At 43.6% G+C, this 25354-nt stretch overlaps 1 protein-coding gene across 5 annotated transcripts in view; it reads left to right on the top strand.

The window, feature by feature from the left end:
* CHCHD6 (coiled-coil-helix-coiled-coil-helix domain containing 6) overlaps positions 1-25354 on the top strand; it is a 110866-nt gene that overhangs the window by 1538 nt on the left and 83974 nt on the right. For all 5 annotated transcript variants that reach the window (XR_010833914.1, XR_010833913.1, XM_048068937.2 and 2 more), the window contains exons 2-4: positions 658-781; positions 1936-2005; positions 3334-3478. Coding sequence is in view for 3 of the 5 variants with exons in the window: in XM_048068937.2 (XP_047924894.2) it covers positions 658-781; positions 1936-2005; positions 3334-3478 (339 nt within the window). In the remaining 2 variants the exon portion in view is untranslated. The remainder of the gene's footprint in view (positions 1-657; positions 782-1935; positions 2006-3333; positions 3479-25354) is intronic.

Here is a 25354-nt window from a genome sequence, read left to right as displayed (position 1 = left end):
TGAGAGAAAAAAGCTCACGCTATGCTGGGTGATGAACTGGCTCAACAGCAGAGCTCAACGCTAGTGGTGCTCCCCAGGGCTCAGTTCTAGGGCCAGTCCTGTCCAACGTTGTTATCAATGCTTCTTATCAGCATCAAGGTGCTGGTAACAGGGCTGGAAGGCCACTTGGGTTGCATAGTCTGGAGAAAACAAGGCTCTGAGGCGGCCTCTGCGCTCTGCAGCTTCCTGAGGAGGGGAAGCGGAGAGGGAGAGGTGCCGGTCTCTGCTCCCTGGGAACCGATGGCAGTTCGCAGGGGAACGGCACAAAGCTGCATCAGGGAAGGTGCAGACTGGATAGACAGAACAACTTCTTCACCAGGAGGGTGGTCGGGCACTAGAACAGGCTTCCTAGAGAGGTGGCTGATGCCCCAGGCTTGTCAGTGTCAGGAGGTATTTGGATAATGCCCGCATTAATATGCTTTACCTTTTTGGTTAGCCCTGACGTGGTCAGGCAGTTGGAGTAGATGGGCTTTGAAGGCACCCTCTGTTCTATATTCGATTCTGTGTTCAATTCTATTCTTGCAGTAACATGAAAACTAACAAGTTGGGTACTTTGATACTGAAATATGTGTGTGCTAAGTGCTAAATTGATTCCTTTCTCATGTATGCATGTTTCAGCTCTCTGAAGATGTAGTAAACCGAATGAAAGAAACCCCACAAAGTAAAAGGGACAACCAGAGATCATCCAGCGGCACAGCTCCGTTTTCACCAGCTGCAGAAGGGAAGCCCAAATCCCCTACAGGTACTGTCAGTCCCTGTCAGGTCCACTCTTTTGACACACCTCTCAATAGCACTGCTGCTGGATGTTACATAGCATGTGTGTATATTTCCAAGGCTGCCCTGTTACGAGAGGAGCTCTTTGATTAGCCTTTAACACTTTTACATATGTAGGTATCAGCGTCATTGAACGTCTTGGACGTTGCAGTCCCGTGACATTTTACGGGTTTCTGAAAGGTGGCTGTATCACCTGGCTGTCGGAGCAGTTGAAATGCTGTCCTTCTACTTCTGTTGTTGTGTGACCTTAAGTAAGACAGCATGTTTTGCTAGGTCCTTTCCTTCTCTGGCTTTGGAATGCCACCCTTCTTAGATGCGTTAATGAACTTGGATCACTTTGTGAACGTTTCTAAGAATGATTTCAAATAAACATGCAGTAAGCGTGGCAGAATATTTTTATCTTTTATTTGTAGAAACTTGATTTATTGTCTCCTTTCCATGCCCGGGGAGTATGTTGTGGATGGGTGGGGAAATACTGCTTGTTGTTCTTTGGAAATAAGCTCATGCTGTGAGGGCAGGATGGACTGACTAAGCACAGCTTACGTGACAGTCCAAGTGGATGGTGAGAACGTGATTTCTGAGCTTGTCTTTCTTTACAAGTCACAAATTGGTTTGATTTCTGTTAGTTTTCAAATATGCTTTGTTGATAAACATTATTCGTGTGTATTTAAGGTGTCCAACGTAACATGAAGGTAATGAGCCAGGTGTTTGCTGTTAGAGATTTATTACTTGTGGGATCTTTCTAATTATAAGGAAAGCAGGAGCTTGACGGTAAGACTTAGTTGAGCTAGAAGAAGCAAATAGAAAGTAGGACTAAAACTATGCTTATGTTTCAGTATAAAACAGGGCGTGGGGAGTGTAGGTTAACATTTTTACCTAGATACTTCTATAGCGTGCCTTGTTCAGTGTGCCTTGTGAAAGACGGTGTTGTCAGGGTCTTTCTTTCCTGAATTTTGACTATCAAATTTACATTTTCTTCAGACTTTTTTTATGTGTATTGTTTTTTTCTCTTGATGGGATAACACTCACATATGAAGTGTTCTCTTCTTATCAAATAATTTATGATGTGATGACGGACTGTTTTCTATGACACTTGTCACAGGCTTCTGTCCTTCTTTCCAGGAATCCAGCCACCAATGGCAAGTAACTCTGGTCAGAAGGCTTCAGTTGCGGAGCAGGAATTGTACAGGAGGTGAGGTGAAGTTTGTGAAAAAGACATAGTTTAGCTCCTTTTCGACTGTATATATGATTTATTTCACTCTGAGTGCGGTGACTGTAAATTTTAGTGCCTGAGAATCCTCTTTGAAGCCTTGTTCAGCTAACGGCTACTGAACACTTTGTTTAGATAAGCCTGTACCTTAGCCAAAAGGAGCAACTGGGGGAGCTGTGAGCAGATGGAGTGCTGTTTGGAGAAACAGGTAGGGAGGACCAATGTAAAGAGTTGGTAACTGTAGAAAATGTGTATTATGTGCATTGCAGGACCAGTTAAGCCTAAATTTAAGTAGTTGCCGTTCCTGAGACAAATGAGGGAAACTGTTTGATACTAAGGGATTTTTAAATCTCAGATGTGGTCATGGGTTTAATTCAGTTTACACCTAACATTATCAGATCAATTTTATGTATCTGGCTCCTTTTGATAGACAAGGCTTACTGCCAGTCAGCCAGTACTAGAGTGCTATGAATTTTTCATTCAAGGGTATTTAAATTTATTATTTTTATTTATCTTTAAAGATATTTATAAGAGCTAGGAAAAAAACGTACAAGAAGAATGTCCTCTATCAAAACCAGAGGAGTCTACTCCTAGTTCTAGGTATGCAGGGCCGTGAGAACTTCAGTGTCTGTGTAACTCAGTGGCTTTCTGCTACAAAACTGCTGGTCTGCTCTGTTTTCTTTTCTTAAAGATGCTGTAAAAATTGGTCTTTTCCTGAAGAGCAGGCTAGCAGTTTTGTAGCAGAAAGCCCCTGAATTACACAGACACTGAAGGTGCTTGCTTGTAGAATTCCCCAGGCTTGAATTAGACTGAATTTCCAGTCTCTGAGATGCAGGTGTCCAGGCAATGGATATGACAAGGATGCTCTCTCAGCACTGTCACTGTATTTGTTCTGTGATTTTTTTTTTTCCCTTGTAGAATAGAAGAAGCCCTATCAGACTAACTCCTTTTATTGTAGTACGTTTCTTGATTTTTTTTCCAAAGCAGTATCTATTTATCTAGCTAACTACCTTCTATTATCACTGTTTTCAGGTGATAATTAAGCACTTAATAGAGCTAAACATAACTGAAATATAAGCTTCTAAGGTGCTCAGTCTACTGTTGTTGTCTGTGCTGTGTGACAGTGAAGTCTGCAGGTCGTGTTTACAGTTTGTTGGACTCGAATTCCTGCTGATAATGGAGGGGCTGTGAGCAGGCTTTGTACCAAATCGATAACGTGTTTGCGCATTGGCTCTGGTCAGGGATAGTCCGTGCTAAGCCGTGACCCTGCTGCCAGAAGTCTGCTGATCGCCTTCTCTGATCTCTTACAGGTATGAGCAGGAACAGGCCCTGGTCCAAGAGGAGCTGCTCCGGCTGGCCAAAAGAGAGAGGGAAGCGGCCGGTGAGGCGCTGAACACTGCCCTTCAGCGGGAAAGGAGCAGCACGAATGAAGAAAGGCAGAGAGCAGCCCAGTTGGTGAGTAACAAACCTCCAGTGTGCTCCCACGCAGGACAGACTGAAACCTCTCAGCTTGAAGGGGTTCACTGAACGTCACTTGTGCAATGAGTTTAGAACCTGACTGAGGCTGAGGCGCTCATCACCTCCTAACTCCTCACTTTACTCTTGGGCTTACAGTGCAGTTGGCAAGCTGTGCTTGCAGCCTGTCATGCAGTGATTCCAAGGCCAAGCTTGCAGGGAAAGGCAGGAGCAGTGACTGTGCTGAGGACAGCCTTAGCTGTAGGGGAAAAAGGATGAACGGTAGGTCAGCGTGGTGCGAGCCTGTACGAGGTGGTTGTCTCAGGTAGTGCAAGCACATGAAGTGCGTGTGTCAGTATAGCCAGGGTAAGATGATGCTGATTGTGCTTGCCGCGGTGAAGTCAAACTGCCTGTTCATGCAGACTGTGTGGTGGTTTCACCCCGATGGGCAGCGAAGCTCCACCACAACTACTCCTTCACTCCCCCCGCTCGAAGGGGGGGGGAAGAAAATAATGATTGGGAAAAAAAGCTCACAGGTTAAGATAAGGATAATTTAATTGAAGGGAAAAGAAAGAGGGGGAAAAAAAAAAACACAAGCAAAAGGCTGCACAGAAGCAAGGAGAGAACAATTCTCTACTTCCCATCAGCAAGCAATGTTTGGCCACACCTTGGGCCTCAATACACCCAGCGGCTGTTTGGGAGGACAGATGTCTTCATAACAAGACCCCCCCGCCCCCCTTCCCCAGCTTTTATTGCTGAATATGACGTGATATGGTATGGAATATCCCTTTGGTTGGTCTAGGTCAGCTGCCCTGGTGGTGTCTCTTCCCCACCTCTTGCTCCCACCCCCAGATGTCTCTGGGGGTGTGTGGAGAGGGTCTTGGTGCTGTGCCAGCATGGCTCAGCAGTGGGCAGAGCAGTGGTGGGATGGGATCGCTGCTCCAGCCACCGGTGCTCTGGCACTACACGGGCTGCTGGGGAGGAAGTTAATTCTGTCAGCCGCTCCCAGTACAGGCTGTGGTGTTTGAAAAGTTTATTGAGAGAGCTAGGCTGAGGGTAGTTCTCTTTGCCTACTGCATGCTGAAGGGACAGTTTAGGAAGAGGGCAGACTTGAGGAACGTTATCTTTATTTGTGTGTCTTCCATCCTGCTGATGTGTTGCACGCACTTGATTTAAGCGAAGAGCCCTTCTGTGAGCATGTTTTCTGCCTGGTGAATAGCAATAGGTGTGGCTTACCCGGGCTCGTGACTGGGCTGGGAAGCAGTTTGAGGTTATAAATCTGCGGGGTGAATAAATAAAATGTAAGTGAGCATCGCTGTAATGGTTTGGACAGAAGGTTCTAGCTGTAGTCCGTCTCTAACAGTGATCCACGGCGGATGCTTATGCAGAGTGTGAGAACAGGGCAGACATAGAGTGTCATAGACATAGACAGAGAGCTTCCCACCTCCATAGCCTGGCAACTTCTGGGGTTTAGAGCCGTCTTGGACAAGAGGCTGTTTTATTGCCTCGGTGCTTAACAGTCGCTGGCGAACGTGCCTTCTGTGAGGATGTCCGCATGGGGGTTTGGACCCATTTATGCTCTGACTGTCTGGCAGCCTACTGCACGTGGCTGAGTTGGTAGGTCTCAGGCCGCTCTGCTGGCTGTAACTTGGGAATTGCTGCGTTGTAGGAAGCTTCTGCTTGGCAGCTTGTACCCTGGCCACGGGAAGTGTGCGTGAGCGCTGAGCCTTAGGAGAGCCACGTCTGAGGCAGGTGACTGCCGTTCCTCTGAACAGCAGGTCTGGGCCAGCGGACACGGTACTAACTCTCTTCCCACTAGAAAGAGAATATTATCTTTATGAATGCAATTAACAAAGCTCTGTAAAGGGGGCTGGGAGGGTGGGGGAGGGTGGTGGATTTAGTGCCCAGCCTAAAGATAAGGCCCAGCTCAGAAATAGAGCCTGCCCTCCCGCAGTGAGACGCAGAGAGTAACCTCGGAGATGCGTGGCTAGCAAAGGCAGGCAATATTTGTGGAGTGCGAGGAGGGCACCTCTAAAATGAGTAGGGACCTGACCTCTAACATACAGAAGCTGTTCTATTATCTGAATTAGCTTTTAATCCTGCACTGTCACATACCCAGATATTGCAAACTTGATGGTCTGCAAAAATCTGATCAGGCTCTCTCTGTGTAACCCATAAAAGATAAATAGTGGCCATGGAATGCGGCGCAAGAATGAGAAACTGTTAAATTTCATTGCTCTTTAACTATCTCTTTATCAGTCATAAATTTGAGATCCTTAAAAATGGAATAGTCTAGCCTGTCCTTCCAAAGATGAGGTCAAAGCTATTGTCTGTTGGTTTCTAGGTGTCTTCCTAAGCAGTAACTGTTCTTGCCAGCCTTTTGAAATGATTGGAATCCTATCAGATTTGCTTTATCTCAGCTACAGTTTCCTTTCAGGCATGGTCACCTTATTCTACTTTCTTAATCCTACTCAAATCATATCTGTCCTTTGTCTTCCAGTATTGTTTTCTTCTTTTATTTGGAGTAGTGTTTGAATGGTTTTTGCTCACTTTTTTGCTTTCTAGCCCCAGAATATGAAGCAAATAATGGATGTGAGCTGCTCTTTCATCTCATCTGTATCTGTCTTCTCTTTCAAACAGAAGAGTAGTGGAATTAGGTGTACCCGGTGGTAGTCTAGGTGCAGATGGAACTGGAAATTATCTGCTGAAGTTTATAAGGGAAACAGCTTTCAGTTTTTAGTGTGTTTTTGTGGTGTTTTTTTTTTCTTCCGTCTTGTTTGTTATGACCTACTAGGGAAACCGGTGAAAAATGGGACAACTCCTATGAAGGAAATAACAAATGAATAATTTGCTTCTAACAGCACTTAATTCAGTAAGAATTGAAAATGATGCCATGTATTAGTAGTAAGGTTTAGTTTTATTATTGTTTTGATACTTGCAGTAAGGTCTTGTGCTGCTCTGTGCCCTCACTGTATCAGTAGCTTGGTGGCTGGTAGCCTTCCCTCGTACAGTTGTCTCTAGTAGTGCTGCAATATACTCCTGTAACTTTACCACTTGTGGACCATAAATCCAAATATGATAGCTGTATTTTGAAACGATTTCATTTTGCTTGTGTTGGACATAATTTGTCATTTAATCTGTTTTTTATGATTTTTGTCCTGACTTTTATTATTAACAGCATCTCTGTGAAGTGCTTCTGTGGTTCTGTGCAGTGTCCTGCTGAGAGCGCGGACTACAAATAACATTTGGTAGGGAACTTGCTGTCGGTTTCTGGGGCCAGTTACTTCATCACTGGTGGGGCAGGGAGCAGATTAAAACTGGTTGTTTTTTTTCTTAGCGGTTCACTGGTTACAGGAGGGTTTGAGAGTTAAGAACCTGGGTTCTGTTCTACATTTTTGTCTTGATCTTTTTTTTTTTTTTTATGACTTTGAACAAGGTACTTAGCTTCTGAACAGGGTACTTAGATTCTAGATACCTTTAGGTTTTGACTAAAACTCCGTGAAGTTTAAGAAGCTAAACACCTCTATAAGTAGAAACACTGCAGCATTCACTTCACTCTTGGAGTGAATATGGCTTTTGATTTACCACGTGGGACTGGCTCAGATGGAAGCAGTCTGCTAAGCTCCTGTGGAAGAAGCCTCACCAGTTTATATTAGAGAGAACATGTTTTGTTTGTACATCGCTGCAGGATCATGGTGCTGGCTGGATTCTTAAATAATGTAATGCCATGAGCACTTAGAGTACAACAGGGATAGTATGTACAGAACTTCAGAGCAGTGCCTGGGATGTTTAACTGATGCAAGTAGCATACCTCAAGTCTCGTGTGAAATAAACAAGAATCAGTACAGCCATCATTATTTTTTATTTTTTAATTCTAGCACAAGGAATTTCTGAAGTTGTCATAGTCAAGTTATTTAATTGCTTGGATGTGTTATGAATAGTCTCGCCTTTTCCTAAGCCTTGAATCTTTCCTATTTAATTGCCAGTTAATCAAAACCTAATCTCTCAACTTCTTGGTTCTTCAGGCTTGCTTTTTTTTTTTTTTTTTCACCAACAAAAGAAACTTTTTTTCCCTTTCTGCTTTTGTAATCTCCTAAGGCTGTGCAGCATATGCATCATGAGCCTTCGTCTTGGAGCCAGTGACTCCCAGCCTGATGGTTTTTGCTGAAACCTTTGAAACAAATCAATGTGGAATGGGGATGGAGAAAAGCAGGAGCTGGGGGGGGAGAATAAACGCGATTAAGCGAAGACATCTCATTACTACTCTAGAAAGGGAGGATTATAACTTATAAAATAGGAGGATCTCATTTAGGGGCCATGTGTGCCTGTGTTATCAGGACAGAGGGAGAGCAAATAGAATAAATGAAATTAATACTTTGAAAAGAAGCATTACGCGGATTTCAGAATTGAACTAATATGATTTGTGCAAAGCCCTGAAGTTCTTATCTCCCCATTTAATACCCCTCGGATAATGGCTTTGTCAGAGTTATTGACCAAGAGTCGTCGTCTTCCTTACCACTTTGAAAGAATGAATTCAGAAATGGGGTGATGGTAGGACAAACTTTGCACCGTAATTAGCTGTTTCAGACAAGACTGAAGGGCATTACTTGCTGTGCGAAACCAGCCTGGACACAACTCCTAAATTGCTGGGAAAGCCGTTCGCCAGCTGTTGATGACACATGGTTCACCATTCCCAGTGCTCCTGGGAATTTGGTGACTTCTATAAATGTACAAATAAATAACGTGCTCTGCTCGCTGGGCGGCAGCCCCTGCTTTCTGGTGGCTCCAGCTCTGCACCGTTGTGGTTAGTCAGGCCTGGGATGTGAGTGTGGGAGGAAATCCTCACGGGAGGAAGGGTTTGTCCTGTTGCTCCAGCGGCTGGTGGTAATTGGTCATAGGCTGCTGGGTTCTTTTTGAACGATTTGTTGGCCAGAAATGAGCTGTGTGCTCTTCGGAGCCCTCCTGAATCAGTGAGAGAGGAAGGGCGTGCGTTGAGCAGGAGTGACTTTGATCAGGACAGCGGGTTTTGATATCGGGGTGGTCTTGTGCGTGTGGGATTCTGAACCCTTGGGCTTTCCACGTTGAGTGCATTGGATGCTTACACCCTTGTTTTAGTGTGCATAGTGTATATGTTTAATGCGTACCGGTTAAAAATGCCTGTTGCCATTTTAACTGTTATGTTTTCTTTCTCCAGTTCGAAGAATGTGGAGGTAAAATTGGTGAAAGCTTAATAGCCTGTACATTGCTTGCTGTAAAGTGGTGGTAGTAGGGGAGTGATCAGCTGGAATAGTGTGGGTTGGGGGGGGTTGGCCCCCAGGAGGGAAAGGAATAAGCCAATGCCCATTTCTGGAAAGTTTTTTTGTTAGGTTTCAAGGTCACTGATGAAGTTTCAGGCCAACTTTGTGCTTTTTGCCCAGTGTTGTCAACCAGTATCAGCTGCAGAGAGATGCGCCTGAACTGGGACTGAAGATGGCTTTAAACATGGTGCTGAACACGATCTAGTTTTGTTAAGGCTTTCATTTACTTTGTGGTAAGCTGGGGATCAGCTTCATCCTGGCTGATTAACCCGCAGGTAAACATCCCTGGATTAGGCTGGGCTTTTGTTGCGCGCAATCTCTTCCCGTTGTGACAACAAGCTGCGGCGGCCAGCTGAGGCCCAGGGGCAGCGGGGCGTTTGTGACAGCGTGGGGACAGCAGTGAGGCGAGGCTGCGTTTTTAAGGTCAGGCCTCTATCACCAACACTTGGCCTTGGTTTGTGTATTTATTTTTTTTTTTCCCCTCCCTGGGTATATGAACTGATGTAGTGAAAGCCCCAGGTACCGCCCTGTGAGCTTTGCCTTAGGTTTGGATGCTGCTCACCTCAGGGCAGTTTTGTGGTCCGTTTGCTATGCAGTTAAAATGTAGCACATTGAGCTAAAACCCTTCTATTTTAAGAGTTGCAAGTCTGTATGTAGGAAATGGTTGGTTCTGGGAGGAGACTTTGCTAACACAGATGTTGGGTTTTAGTCTTGAGTTGTTCTTTCTGTAAATGGTTCTTGATTGAAACTTTTTTTTTTTTTGTGGGTGAAGCAGAAAACACTGAATTAAGTCAGGAAATAATAGTGCAAAATGAGGAAAAAGTCCAGTTATTTTTCTTCACATTTGATTTTTTTTTTTTTTCAGGGATGTTATCACTTGTGATTAGCAACAAGTACCTACGTGTGTTTATTACAGGAATGACACTTTCTTCAGATCCGTTTTTATATTTTGTTTGGAAAATGACTGGTGCATTTAGCTACTAGAACACAAATTTGTACGTGTAATTTGGGTACTGCCGGTGGTAGGAGCAGTACCTCCTAGTGGTTTGGCTGTTTGCAGAGCACTCACAGACCCTTAGTGCGTGCACAACCAGCTAGGAAACCTGCCTGGGTTAGCATGAGTGGTGGTGTCTTTGGCTAGAAGTTGCAATGTGGTTGTTTCCGATTGCTTTCACTAACTGAATAAAACTGCCTTTTAAAGATGTTGACATGCATGGAAAGATGTAGATTTTTTTTTTTTTTTTTTGCTTTGAGCCTTAGTGATTTATTACAAAAAAGGCCCTGTCATTGTCTCTTAACGTGTATATTGAAGCAAAACCAGGGCACGTGTACGTGTGACACTCCCAGATGGTTTCTCTCTGCGAAGAACTACGCGTTGAGCAGGGCTGGCTGAAGGTATGGCACCTCTGGAAGGGGCTCCTGCTGGCAAAAGCCGATCCCACTAGGCAGTAACGGCTGCTAGCTGAGAGCTTGTGGCACACAAAACTTCAGAAACAAATGTGTGCCTTGAACAGCTGAAGTGTTTGAACAGATCTTAGGAAATTCAGATCTTAACCTGTAGCGTCATAACTGGTGTTTATTTTTAAATAGCCTTAATTTTTTAAAATTGCTTTTTAAAATTCTTTTTGGGTCAGGACTTGGTAATTAACAGATGTGCAGTATTCCTTTGCCTTTACCAAAGGCTGCCTCAGCCTCTGATGAGCTGTCTGCTGGGAGGCGCGTGGTCGAGCACGGTCTCTTTGGTGTTGGCGCTTCTAATTAGCAGGCGGTGTGTCACCGAGTGCCAACGGGCTATCCGAAGAGTCAGACAGCCCTTAGTTCTGAGTCTCCTGTCTTTATTTTTATATTTTAGACTACTTTTTGACCTGAAAAAGTCTATTTAGTAGCAGCATTAATAAGGTTATGCGTTCCGTTTCTCTGCATTTTTAATGCTGGATATGGAGACCTCCTGCTGCATACGAGGCAGAGTCAGAACACGTGGAAGCAGTCTGCTTTTCTTCCCCTGGTGAGGACTCGGGGCTGGGTTTTGTAGCTCCATGTGTTGTTTTCTGCGTTGCAAGCTATTGATAGGGGAATTAAATAGCTGGATTGCGAGTAGCTTCAGATCTTGTTCCTTCTATTTCTCTCAGTCTCGCTGTCTTTTTTTTTTTTTTTTTTATTTTCTGCACTTTCCTTGGAGGAATGCATGTTAATCAGCAGAGTCTTGAAAGTTAGTGGCCTGTTAATCTATATAGCCTCTGGACAGAACATCCCTCGTTCTCCTCCACGGCTGGGTTCCTCTCTGGCTGCTGTCTTCTGTAGCAGAAGTGGGTGCGCTTCTGCAGTGAAAGAATTAATTCTTTTTATGAAACCATTAAATGTTTAAGGAATCCCTATAGAAAGTAATCTTGCAGTATTAGATGATGGACTTCGGAAAGGTTTGCGTTAACTTTAAACTTGGCGTGACAAGGATCTACATGTGTGTAACCTCCAGCAAGCTACTAACTTTTGGCCTCTGAAGCACCAGTGAGGTCTAAGTTTAACTAAGACAATTGTGCAGAATGTTTAATAAAACCAACCAGGATTTTAAAAGAGTAAATTCTTTCTCCATCTTCTCTTGAGGAAAGGCAAAGGTGTTATCTGGCTGGGGGTAAGATGTTGCATCTGTATTCCTTATTTTCCCTGCTACTGCTGCTATGATTTGTCAGACATTTATAGCATTTTTTTTGAACAACTTCCAATTTCTGCAGCTAGTCTTTTATCTCCCGACTCTGAAGGTTAATTTGTGTTTGGAGAGTTTTTGCAGATTTCAGCAGCTGATGGTCGTTCGTGAGCTTCTCATTTTTGTAGTCTCTTGGGCTAAGGGACGTTATCACAAGGTTGGCCTGTTTTTAAATCCTACAGCTGCAACAAATTGAAGTTGTCTGTGGTGCTGCCTAATTCCCCTGTCTCGGCTTCAATTCTCTTTTCCCCATGTTTCACTTCCTTTTGTCTACCAAGTTCATACATTCCACAGAAACTTCTTCCAGATTAATTCCTTCTAGTTAAGGGTTACAGTAAAGCCATTCTGTTGTTTAAGAAGCAAAAGATAGGATTAGTCTTCCTTTTCCCCTATCTACAACTAGATATTACATTTGATAATGCATGGGGGTGTTTCAGTAGCCTTTCCTTCTGTACAAGCCAGCACGGCTTGTGGTATAAGATTGTTGTAGGTGTAAAGTACAAAATATAGTTCCCACAAGCTTGGTTAAACTTTTTATTTTTGGATTATCATTTTGTTTTTCTGTTTTGTGTATTTGGGAGCATGCATCTCACTTGTTACTTGGTTATAACTTTCCAGCGTTCATTGTATTCTATCTACAAAATGACAGTGTTTGAATCCTGAATCAATGAGCCTTAGACACAAGCTTGAAAATATCCTTGAGATGTTTGAGAATGAAAGTGTTATTAAAAAGAGAGCAAGATTACAAATTTAAAGGGCTAATATAATAGCTAGGAAATAAGTTTGCACTGAATGGAAATCAGATCGGTCTTGCACTCGGATGATGGGGATATGAGGTAGGTGACCGCTCGCTGGATGTCATTTCTGTCACATTCCCTAAATGCCATGAAAACTAGCTTTGATGCTTCTGCTGCCTTGCTTTGGAGCCTTGATGTACATGTCTTAAAGTGAGCCTCGCTGGCAACAGAGGGGGGTGGTAAGGAAGTTGCTCGTACCTGAGATGGGAAGAGGCTTCTGCACCAGGATGCTGAGAGAGAAATGGTGCAGGGTTCTTTCTGGATCCTGATACGAGGGGCTGACCAGTGGCTTAATAAAACAGCTCTTTTAATGAGATAGATTTACTTGCTATCTGTACTCTTTTTATTCTGACACCCCTTCATGTGCTGGGAGCCCTGCTTTACACAGCATGGACCCTCTAGATTTTCCCATGGCATGCTGCACAGATCCCATCTGTGGAGAGGTTCCTCTTTTTCTGTCAGTCAAGCTATTATATTTTTATAATATAACTGTATTACATTCTTCTAATACGGCTGTTTAAGAAGCTACTATTCATAAAGGATGTTCACATGAGAGCTTCTTGCTGCGCTTTTAGATAAAGGTGCCATAACTGCCGGTCCCGAGGGCGAGCTGCCCGCAGACTCCTGGGTTGTGCTGAGCTGGGCGATTTTATCCTGCAGCACAGCACAGGCCTGAAGGCTGTGCTGCATGAGCAACACCGCACGGCACTGTGCCTGCTCGGGTTCGGTCTCTACCTCCTCAATACGCAGTGGTCTCCTGGTCAGGATCAGTGCCTTCCACGCCTTGACCCACAGGCAGGTAAGCTGCAGGTTATACACCTAAGCTGTACAGCTAGTAGGTTTCCCGACCGCCTGGACGTTACTGTGTGTAACGCCCATCTGCGCACAGCACAGCCCACACGGGGTGTTCCAGCGGGTTCCCATACAGCAGCTGCTCGTGCTGGCGTGTGGGCTTCTCGAGCCCTGAATGCCAGGCCCAGCAGACCAGTTGTGCCCTGTTCAGGATCACAGCTCCTTGAATCAAATGTCTCCGGCAAGGCTTCCATTACAAACAGCCTTCCTGGATCGTACTAGGAAACGAAGCTGAGAGTACATGGTATGATGGGAAAAAGCAAAATAAGCACTGAGGTTATTTCTTTATTTGTCATCTTCAAAGAAAGTTACAGCAAGCTGATACGAACAGCAAATTTCACTGAGGCTTTTCCCAGTTCAGTTATACCCTGTGCTACTGCTGGACATCCTACAACATGCTTCTGTTCGCTGATGAAGTTTATTTCAATTCTTGTTTGTTTCCCTCTCCCTCCCTGTCTCTCTCTGCCTTTTTAGTTTCCCGAAGCTGCAGGACGGTTTGCTCCAGCTGCCGCTCTCGGTGGTGGCGTTATCAGCCACGTGTGCAGAGGGCGAGATTGCAAGCGCCACTGTTCTCCGCGATTCTAAGTATCAGACAATGTTTTACACGGCGTCCCATTCTCTAGCTGGCTGGTTGGACATGATGTTGGTACCTTATCTTCACGCTGACACACACTGGACATTAATAGAAATACATTGCTGAGGCACATGCGTGGAATTTCAAGCAGCCTTTCTAGCTGTGCTTTAGATAGTCTATTGTGTGCTTAACCTCTTGGAAGAGGTTTTGATGAGAAATGCATTATGTTAACTCTTGGGCAGCTGGCTGGACTCTCTTAGAGTTTCTTATTACAGTCAGCATAATATCTTCCTAATTGCACAGTGCTGATGTATTTTGGAGTTTCAGCGGTTTTAAACCTATCTTTCCATGAGCAGCATTCCCACTTCATAATGCAAATGTATAGAGAAGAAATAGCTATGCATATTGCACATGGGGAGGGGGTAGGAAATAAATGCTTCAGAGAGGAGCGAGCTGCCAGCAGCCTTGTTTAACTTTGTCTGAAGTCTGTCTCTGTATTATTTTTGGCTCCGATTGCCTTACATCAACTAAAAACATGACCTGGACGCAACTGCTGCTATTTGCCAGGAATTCCTTCTGCTTTTGGAGCACCTCAGAATTTTTATTGTTTCCTTTGTACTATATATGTACACTTTCTTGCTTGTTTATAATGGCCATCTGCAATTATCTGTATTATTTATGAGTGCTGAAGTAAAACTTGATGGAGAGTAGCTTCTTGAAAGGGACTGTACTAAGGGAGAGGAAATGAGCTTATGATTTTCTCTTTGATTTTTAGACAATGAAAATAGAACACCTGCAAGCTTATGAGGGAGAGAAGGAATTAGAGAATTAACTGGCTTTCTTCTTCCTGTCTGCACGTTGCATTGGGGGGTTGGAGCCTTTTTAGCCTTGAAGACTTTGTGATAATGGGCAAACTTGAAGGATGATGCTGTATGAGTTGAGAGTAAAAATTGATCAAACAGACAGATAGAGCAGGGCTATGTATAATTACTGTCCAAAAGAAAAAAGCTCCATGGTTTAATACCTGCTCAAATAGCACTTTATGGTAAGGATACATTTGTTAAATAACCACTGCTCTTGTAGTTAGGAATGAGAGCTTGCCGTGTATATTCGCTGTATCTTCAGTCTAATGCTTTTGCCATGGAAAATGTCGTTCACTTTCTAGCAGATAACTTCAAGCCCCTTTCTTTTCCTAAACCCAGGGGCTCATATCTCTTCTCCCTCCATTTCCCTTCTGTCCAACCTCTGAGCAGAATGGATTTGTTTCTTGGTGTTCATCTTACTATGGCTGTAATTTGGCACTGTCAAACTGAAACCAGCTCCCCTCTCTATTTTCTGAACTTCCAATACACAAACAGTTCCTTATAAGAGCTGTTCTCTTCCCTGTTGAGGACTTGAGCAATCACTCATTTTTCTGTTTTCCTATGATATGCTCTCCCATTTCAACAGCTAGATGTGGGAAAGGGGAATTGGGAACACTTTTTTGTTTTAAACAACAAAACCATATAGTTGCAATTGAACTTTAATATTTCCTAAATCCTCTTCCATGATTTTTTCAGGGCAAAATATAGATTTTTTTCAGGTACAAAACTTGAAAAAGCACAAGAGCCTCAAGCTGCAAAGCAAGCTGATTTTTTTAAAGATAATGAATATCATTCCAGCCTATAGTTTTCTGTCATTTAAAAATTTGCCCTCCCCACCCTGCATGCTGTTTCCTGTTCAAGGCTCTGCATTTGTAGTGTAATTTTTCTAAGTTTTGTGCTACTGAAGGTTATCATAGAGTTCTGTTAAAACCCTACTTCCCTGTGATTTCCTGTTGTAGGGTGACCTCTAAGAGGTGGTTCCCAGTGGTCCCATAAGAACGTGATTTGGTTCCTTCACTGGTGACAGACATGAAGCATATCAGCACCTCTTACTCTGCCTGTGTAACTACCTACCAGGCTCTCAGGTCACTGCGGCCTTGTGCCAGGTGCTGCAGAAGGTCTAAGTGCAGTCTTGAAGTTGTTAACGGCAACTTGCATTTTCTTTTCTTTAGAATGGCTTAGAAGTAGTTTGCCGAGTTTTATGCATCTGGGGTAAAAATGAGAGTTTTCACTGTAATTAATCTAGAGTGTCAGTTTGTGCTCAAATTAAGTGAGGACCATTAGCTGTTCTCATGCTCCAATAATGTCATTCTGCTGTAGCAGGCTTATTTTCTAAGGTTAATAAGGAATGTGTTAAGGTGTCTGGAGGGAAAGGAGCTCTAATGGCCTTAGCTATCGTTCTCTTTTGTAAGGTGGGGCTTGTGTAGTTGGTAAATACCTTGCTGCCTCAGGCTTTTCACTCGCTGGCTGCTTCCTTGGGAAAGAAAGCAGTTCAGGAGGTACCTTGGGTGTTCTTCAGATGCGACTGAAGCAGTTGGATAGAAGACATTTTCTCCTGCATAGTCTCACTAGCATGAATTTTAACCCCTCTTAATTTCAGTGTTTTGATGTCGAATATTTCAGGGGTAGGTAATGGTAGATGACATTTTTCTGACTATGTGTGCATGCAAAGTTGTGCCTTTTTGTTGTTTGCACGTGTTTAGCAGTTAGATCTGTTTTCTGCACATGAAATACATCTTACTGGGCATTCTTAAACTGCAGTGAAAATTCACATCTTTGTTTAGAACAAAACCAAAGCCTTCCATATAATTAAACTAATCTGATATTGTTGCTTGCTGGCCAGCAGATGTTGCTGTTGAGCTTGGTTAGGCTTCACTGTAGAGTTCAGCAAGTCATTTGCCTATTTTAAGAGTTAAAATGCACACTGATTTGGACTGAAATTTCATGCTTGATAATTCCAGTCATCTACTGGCAAATCGATATACTGGTGTGTCATGTATGCTTGTGTGTATGTAAAGAAATGGCATTAGAATGTCTTTTTTGACCTGCATTTTTAAATTTCATTATTGACTCTGAATTCTTAAGAAACTTCCCTTTCAGTGAAGCAGTTTTGATTTTTTTTTTTTTTTTTTTGAGGGAGGGGGGTTTGTTGGCCATTCAAGTGAGTCTTTAAGATGTGTTGCTGCAAATGGAGTCTAATAATCCGAGCAGCAGATCCTTACTAATACCCCTTTGACTCTAGGATCTGGGAAAAAATCTATTCCCTACCTCGTGCAGAATCTGGGAGATGAATTACATATATTATTTGGGGTCAAAACCACTGCTCAGCCTGGGCTTCTCTGTGTATTCATCTTGCAGACTGTTCTGCTGCTCACTTCTTTGGGATGGGATTCTGGATGTAGTTCTCCTATTTTGTGACCGGCGATTTTTAATAAACATCTTGGTTGCGTGCCAGTGCTGCTACCTAAGCTGAGCTCGTACGTTTTTTTCCTGCTGAGAGCAGTTTGGAAGCATCGAGTATTTCCAGAAGGTGGCAGTGAAGGGACACCCATGAAGACTTTGCCAGGAGTGGACCAGGAACTGCTGAGCTCTCAAATTGCTTGCATACCAATGAAACGTCTCAAAGTTTTTACTTATTTGTTTTCGTTCTGACTCTAGCTTCTCCTGGAATTACTGTAATATTTTTCAGAATGAGTTTACCCTGCGCATTTGCAGTCCATTGGTTTCTGTAGAAATAGATCGTTTAGAACTGTGAGGCCGCTGCACGCTGGCATAATTTACAAATTGGAGATCTGTGTTGAATGAACCTGCTTCTGTCTTCTCACCATGCTTGCTGGGGCTCGCTGTCATGCCCAAATGCACGGGGTCTGGCAGCTCGCGCGGCTGCTTTGTGTTCAGGCTGCGGAGGAAAAGGGCAAGGTTGTTGTCAGGACAGCGCAGGTTTCCTCACAAGTGATGTGGGATGTCCTTAGCCACCTCAGATTTGTCTTTAGTCCCCAGGTCCCTGGCTGGCTTCCATTAATACTTTCCAGAGGGGGAGGTAACTACTGTGGACTGCAAGTTGGGGTTTGGAAGTGGTGGGAGGACAGCAGCAGATGCTGCCGTGATCTTGTCTCATGCTAGGTATCAAGGCTGCCTCCATTCCTCAGATCCACTTCAAGATTTGCTGTTTTGATATTATCTGTGAAACCTGGTCTGTAAAGAAAGAAAAAAAGAAAAGGAAAAGAAATTGACTACAGTAGCTGTGTCCCTTTGGCTGTCGCACTCAGACTATGCAGGCTGTCTAAGAAGGCCCATAGCAAGAAAACACCAGAGTTTAAGCAGAAGTTAAACATGTACGTGCTGTCCCGTTGTAGAAGCAGGATTTGAGGTCCGTCTTCACTGATATCGCAGGTTTCTGACTGACTTGAGTGGTTCGGAGTTTAAGGCATAAAGATGATCTAGCTGGCCGTGGACAAAGTGAATTACTGCGCTGGGGCAGAATCTTCTCTTGAGCAAGAAGTTGGTGGCTGGCTTGAATCCCTGCAGATTTTTAGGGAGGAGATTTGTATCTTTTCATCTGTTTTCAAGACGGAGAAACAAGAGTTATAAAAACCACTTAAAGGTTCAGTTAAGATTTATTCTGGCTGCATAACTGCCTCCTATAATAACTTTAATATGCATCATCCTGAAACTCCTAATTGGCCTCAGTGTTGGCAGGGCTTTCAGACCCCGCAGAATCTCCAACGTTCAGCAGCTTTTAGGAAGGACTGTAGCCAGAGAAGCACAAAAGATGAAATGGCTGCCTTATAAATTCTGACTGACCTTGAGAGTCCTTGTTTTAACAAGCAGGAGGACGCTGTGGAGAGCCATCTTGAGAGAGCGGTGGCGGGAGGGCGTGTGGGAGCGCCCCTGGTAAGGTGAGAGGAGAGGCTGGGGGAGGCCTCGTGCACTCGGTGAGGGAAGATGGCTGTGTTTTGGGTCAGATACCTTCTTATCCCAATGTTTTTGTTGTTGACTGGAGTCTATTGGCTATGGAAGACCTGTGGGTTGAGTTAATTTGACCCGTCCGAGCCGGTGCCTTCACTTGGGAAGTGACCCCAGACAGCTTTCCCTCACTAGTTAGCGACTGGCTGGTCCCTGGGTGGGCTCTCACCAGACAGACCAGAGACTGGGTGACTGGGCAGGCTGAAATGTTCTCCAGCTCTTCTCCGTTCCCCTCCATGCCTGGGTGGATGGTGGCAGCCTGCTGGGTGGTGTATCGCTGCTGTGAATGACACAGGGCTGTCATTCTCGCTCTCCCGGGCTGTCAGTTGGGCACCTTTTGCAGACCCCGAATTCCCTTTAAAACAAAACATTTGGCTTAGTTTATTTTATCCATTAAGTAATTTAACTGCTAATGCATAATTATCTACAGCAGTGACACTCGTCTATGCTTTAATTATCACAGAGCCGCACAATTCCCCCTCCCCCCTGCCTGGAAGTTGTCACTTGTGCAGGGTGGTTTTGCAGAGATAAGTGTGTAATAACGTGGCGGTGCTTTGGGTCTCTCACAATACTCAGGCAGTCGCTGATTGCTAAACATAGGCAATAGAGAAGAGGAGGATTTTGGTCTCTGACTTCTATTAGTGGCTCTTACTGATGTGGAGCGAGACAGTGGGAAGGAATAAGCTTATAAAAACTTCATAATACAGGCTTGAAGATGAAGATGTGAGCAAGTGCTGATTGGAGACATTACGCTTAAAGGTGTTCAGAAAATTTGGAAGCACAAGTATTTGTTTTTCTTCTGAAGAAATTTAAGAAATGAGGTGACCATGATCTTGGGCAGCAGCCCAGGAGCCCTGACTGTGTTTGAGAGAGTTTCTTTGTATTTCGCGTTTTCTTTTTTCTTTTAGCCTTCAAGCTTTACTTCCAGCTCTGTTTTCTGTAAACACCCTCTCTGAGTGCAGAAGAGCCCGGCAGAAGTCTTTGATGCAGTCTGTCATAATGAGGAAATGCAACTGAGCTACAGGTTGTTTACTCCTGAGTTGGGAGAGGATACATACTTGAGTGAAATACCTGCTTTTTCTTAACACCTCACTCCCTTGCCTGTTAAGGAGTGATTTTGTTGGTAGAGAGGACGTGGTCAGTCCTGTCTGAAACAAAGGGCAAGTGGGCAGCATGAAAGCTGTGTCCCTGGAAGGTAAAGGTCTGCTTGGGAACAAAATGTTCTTTGAGGTTTCTGAAAACCTTGCAAAATCTGAATGAAGAAGAAGATGGAGGGGACTTATAATTGCACTTGTCTAGTTCCACAAAGCTAAGAGAAGTGGGTCGTAGACACCTCATTTAACTTGCAAGGATGCACTGAGGCTTGTGAATGAAGAAAACCTGGAGCATGTGTCACAGAGGTAGCAAACCGTGAGAAGGACCTGATAGAAATGAGGACAGTATGAGGAAGCAAGGTCTGTTTATTATCTTTTAATAGATGGAAATGAGGCCATTTATTGGTGTTATCTGCTGGCAGAGACGTTCTGCCAACTACCTTTGTTTGGAGCGCTGACCAGGGCGTGTAATACGTAATTGTGTTCCAGTTTCCATCCTGACGGTTCTTAGGACTGAAATTACTCTTTCATATACAATAGCATTGAAATCTTTTCCTGTATTGTTACGATGAAAGTCAATTTCTGGTTGCTGACTGGCAGGAATGAGGAGGGGAGGACTTTACAGCTTGTGTTACAACAAACGTCCTCGGTCGCCATGTATCTGCTGCACTTGGCTGGCAGCAGTTGCACCTGTTAAAGCAAGATTTCTTTGGCCTAGATGTATGTCGTATATTTTCTTTGGCCCAAGGACATTGTCTTAAGTGTGTCACTTGAAGACTTCACAGCTTGCTGATTTCTAAATCTTTCCATCAATGATATGCTTGTTTTCTGTGCTGTTTGTCACCACAGTGCTTTATGTACTTCCCAGATAAAGGAGGCTGGCGTACAGTGGTCAGTTTGGCTTTTTTCCTCTCAGGAAAGGACGTTATAATAAGAATTGTATTTTCTGCAGGAGGTTATATACTCACCCTTTGGTAATGTAGTCTCTCAAAACTTTCTTTCCAGGCACCTAAACGCCATTGCCTAACTTCCAAATGTCTCTCCTGTAAATACTACTAGATGAAATGCCTTTCACATCTGGCAGTGGCTGTTCACATTTTAAAGGTGGCAGAACAAATCCCAGAACAGGTGCTTTGGCTTTTGGTTTTGTTTAAAGCATGCTGGAAAACCTCCCTTTAAAGGCAGGGAGGTAAATACCGCCTTAGTGACTTTTTGGACTCGTCTTGTGAAAATCACTTGTCAGGTTTAAAGTTTCATCAGCCTTTGTTAGTAGTTTCTTTGGAGCTGCATTCATATTGAAGAGCTGTAATATACTTTCCAAATAGGAATGAGATGAGATGTCTCTTTTCAAAGTACTAGTTCATGCAAAGATAAAAAGAAAAATGAGGAGATGAGGGCTACGTAACGGAGGTGATAGAGCTCATTGCCTCACTTCTCTGGGCTGGCATGAGTGAGAAAACATGGGGAGAGCATTTCTTATCCACGTGGCTGGTTGGCCAACCTGGGGGGGAGCACCTGGGGAAAGCATTCATAAATGATTCAGATGGGTCATGTGTGCTTGTTGGGTAAAAGCAATAATAAAGCACACCTTGTGAAAGAAAAGTGGGGTAAGGGGGCGAATGGCGCTTCCCGGCTCTGCGTGCCTATGCGATGTTTTTGCCTGCTGTATGCTTGTTGGCAGGTGTGGAGAGAAAGGATCCCCAGCCTGGCAAGTCAGCTGCCAGTGTGGCTGATGATTAATTGCCCTTTTTAAATTGCAATTATGTCAGTCATGGAACCCGTGAATATTAATTCCTGATTTGCTGCTTGAAAAATGGAACAATGATGAGCCGGCTCCATTTTCCTGAGGTCTCCAAAGTGGGCTAAGTGCTACAGCCAGGAGTTAGTACTGAAAAGGAGCGGTGCTGTGACTCTTGGCGCTGTGTTGTCAGTCTTACCTCTTCTTGTTCCGTGTCTCTCTTCCTTTCCTCAGAATCCTCTCGGTGCTTACAGCAGATTTTCCGTACTGACATTAGTAGGCGGTGGGCTGGCACCTAGAGCGAGTTAGTCACTGCAGGCAGCGCTGGTTACCTGGACGTGGTGCATGGCTTGCCACCATTCACTGCTGCTTCCCGAGTCCCTTCGAGACTTCGGAGTGAAACAGGGATTGCTTTCTTGCTGCTCCAGCTCTTTCTCTTCATCTCAGATGTGTGTAACCTTTCGTTCCGTTTTACTTAAAGCTTTTGAAGTAATTTTCTGGTTGTGCCAACTTGGAAGGACATTAACAGGCGAGCATCACTACGCTGCGACTGTTTTCCTTTCAGTAATCTGCACAAATGCATGGTTGATGAAAATACTTTTCTTCTATGGTTTGGGTCTCAGTTATCAGTCATGATCATGTCTCGTATTTTCTGCATGAACCAGGACAAATTATTGCTTGTGCTTTAGTTTCCTTGGAACAGTAGTTACCTCAAGAAGTGCTGTTGTGATGTGTTGATATTCACTGAGATCTTTAAAGGTGAACAGATTGCTTTTTGTTTTTTGTTTTAAACAAAGCAAATTGCCCCCCCCAACCCTTAGAACATTCTGCTTGTTTAGATCTTGGTGCTTTGCAGGGTTTTAAAACTTTGAATTTCTTTCAAAGCTTTTCCATGCCTTCAGTTATAAATGACTTCAAATGCCTACATATTTCATTGTTTGCTTCTCGGGTTGGTATCTGCTGCCTTATCAAATTGACCTTTGATGTGTAAGAAACATAATTATATGGTGGAAGTTGCAGAAATTCAGCCTTTACTATTTGTTCTTTTAGTTGTCCGTTTTGTGTGGCAGGTAAAAGTTGGCTGTTTCCTGAAAAATTTTCAGAATGGGGCTGTGGACTAAAGAGCTGAAAGCGGGTGTGTAAATGGCAGGTTATTACTTGGTGTTGCTGGAAAAAGAGACTATTACGTGGTGAATGCTCTCATTTTTACCTTTTTCATTTTTTTTAAGCTGAAGTGGTGTGGTACTCACTTTCACATCTCAATGTTCTGTGTGTAAGAGAGAAGGCCTTGCAGGAGGCCCATGCAATTTGTATTAAGGAAGAATTTTGTTTGTTAATTTTGATCATTGTTTAGTGCTCAGCTTCATAAACCGCTATCGTTATAGTTCAGTTTAGACATCCCTCACTCCAGTTACTGTCCTGCTGCATTAAAGGCACTGAGTGATTGCCCCTACGGAAGCAAGGGATTGGACTTGAAGGCTGCTGGAGGCCACTTCTAGTTCTGTGTTCAGACTGCCAAGCTTCGAAGAAAAATAGCTGCAGCAGGGAATAGGTTAAAAAATAAAAATGTTTTCAGTTTTTGCTTAGCGTTGCCCTTTCCTGGAGGAAAAAGCATGTAGCAGACACTTAGTTGATTGTGGTAAAGACTTCTTACCAGCCTGAAAAGGCATTGAGGGCAGCCCTAGGACTGCAGGTTCAGCGCTTCGTTCTGACTTCTCTGCTTTCCCCGCTTTTCAGCTCTCTAATTCAATGGTAAACTGCTCGTTTTCATTGGGCCCTTTCATTTTGGAAAGCTCCAAGCAGTCTTGTGTCGCTACTGTTGCCCTTTCGGGTGAAAATGAAGCATTTCATTTTACAAAACAAGGATGTTGGGTAGACGGCTGTTTAACAACCAAGTTAGTTTTTGTCGCTGGTTCTCGTGGGTGTTACTTTTATCCTCCTTCTCATTCTTCCTGTTTCCTTGGTGCACTTTATCTTGATTCTCTGGTGGAGGAGCTACTTTGTCTAGCGCTTAATTTAGGGCCCCTAAGCATGACTGTCAGATGAAGAAGTGGTTGCTTTTACTACAGCTCTGCAGAGATACCAGAACTGCCAAACAGCCCTGGCTCCTCAAAATGTTGCTTTATTTTGTAAGGAGAACGCACTTAAAAGTCTGCAAAATGCAAAGTTTTCAGTTGCGCCTGGCTAATACAAAAGTTTCCACTGTGTGATAGGACTGGAGGAATCAAACTCTTCAGCCTTTATTTCTCTTGGAGCAGTGTCTGTTTTACCCAAAAATGCTTTGAAAACTTTGTGCTGTCCTTAGGAACCGAGCTTCAGTGTCACACCACTTGCCCTTAGGATAACATTTCCTAGCTAAGTGGGTACTCTAAACACTGAAATAAGCATTAAAATGGTTTTGAAATAGATTTTTTTTAACTTCTTTTAGTCAGATTTGTTTCTGTAGTTCTCCTTAACAGCACACGTTACAAGCTCTCCTTGCAGGGTGAAAGGCTCGCTGTTGTAGGTGTCAGCCCGGCAGACAAGCACGTAGCCTGTGTCACAGAAGTGTAAGGTGTGTTCACTCATTCTACTGACACAAGGTGCAAATACCAGCTCTTCCTCAAAAGTGCCAAGGGAACATCGTGTTTAAAGACCATGCAGGCTCACAGGTGATCTCTGGCTTTAAAAACACGTTTAATTATCTGGCAAAGAGGGGGTGGTGTGATGCTCCAGTGCTTTACATTGAAAAGGAGTTGAAGCGTACGTGGCCGGGAGCTGCAGGTTCCCATCAGAAAGTACGGGCGTTTTGGAACAAAATGCACTGACTGTCACTGGTAATTTTGCTTGTTAGGGACTGCAGGTAAAAACTAAAACTTGAAACGGCTCTTTTTGTTGTACAAAATAAAGAAATGACCAACTTGTATTGTGACTTAGGGAACAACCGGTGTTGGGGAAGACTTGGCAGGAGAAGGGAACCTGCTTTTGTGCGTTAGTGTTTTTTGTGTGCGGGTGGTTTTTATCTTTTTTTTTTTTCCTTTTTCCAACGTGATGTTAATAGACCTTGTCCTTTTTACTTGGCAATTCCAGAGCTTGTGAGTTCAAGGTAAGCTCTGCTTCCTCTGGGGCTGTGGTCTGAAAAGGATCCTGCTCTCACTGCTCAAGCACTGTGACCAGCAGCAAGAGGAGGCTGGGGGCAGAGGAAGACGACTTCGGCTGCTGCCTGTCTCTCATTTCTGTCAATGCAAAGAGCTTTACAGAGACAAGTAATATTTTGCAATTGAGTTTCTCTTTTAAAGACACTCTGATGCTAATGTTGATTTAATAAGGTTCTCTCATTCTCTCTCCTTGCTTAATTTGAAACGTCTAATTTTGTGCTTCACAGTTCTGAACACAGAATTAGCAAGGGAAGAAGAGCCAGAGGCAGGGGGAGCAGAGTGCCACACCAGAAGTTGCCAGGGGAGATTGATTCAATAGAGTGAAAAGGTGCAAAAGGTTATATGACCACAGTTCAGAACAACGTGACGGTGGTACTAATGAGAAGGAAAGCTTGATCCTTTAAAATGTTTTAAGGTCTCTGTAGGTGCATAACCAACACTAAATGGAAAATGGAGCACTGGAGCATTGGCTCTTTGAATGGGCTTTTCTTTTAATTTTATATATGTGTAATATATATGTTACACGACAGGAAAGGGAACATTATGAGATAAAAACCTTTAAAAGCGTATTTATTTTAAAGGTTGTTTTGATAAGCGTGGCATTCACTTTCAAAAATGCTGAGAGGTTATGACAGGTAGTGAATGTGGTCTTGCTAATTTATTTTGTCTGCACCTGGCTGTTTTTTCCTGCTTTAGCTTTATGCTAGTGGAAAAAGATATTGTTAGCTTTGGACATTTAATTCCTTTGTTGATCTGGGGTTAAATTTAAACTCTTTAGTGACACAATGCAAAAAGATTATCTAAAATATTGTACAAACAGTAGTAATGCAAGTTTTTTCCTTTGCTTCCTGCTTTGT

This window comes from Anser cygnoides, chromosome 10 (assembly GCF_040182565.1).
Source record: "Anser cygnoides isolate HZ-2024a breed goose chromosome 10, Taihu_goose_T2T_genome, whole genome shotgun sequence".
Classification (NCBI taxonomy): domain Eukaryota; kingdom Metazoa; phylum Chordata; class Aves; order Anseriformes; family Anatidae; genus Anser; species Anser cygnoides.
The sequence above is the reverse complement of the archived record's forward strand: the minus strand, read 5'-3'. Positions and strand labels throughout refer to the sequence as shown.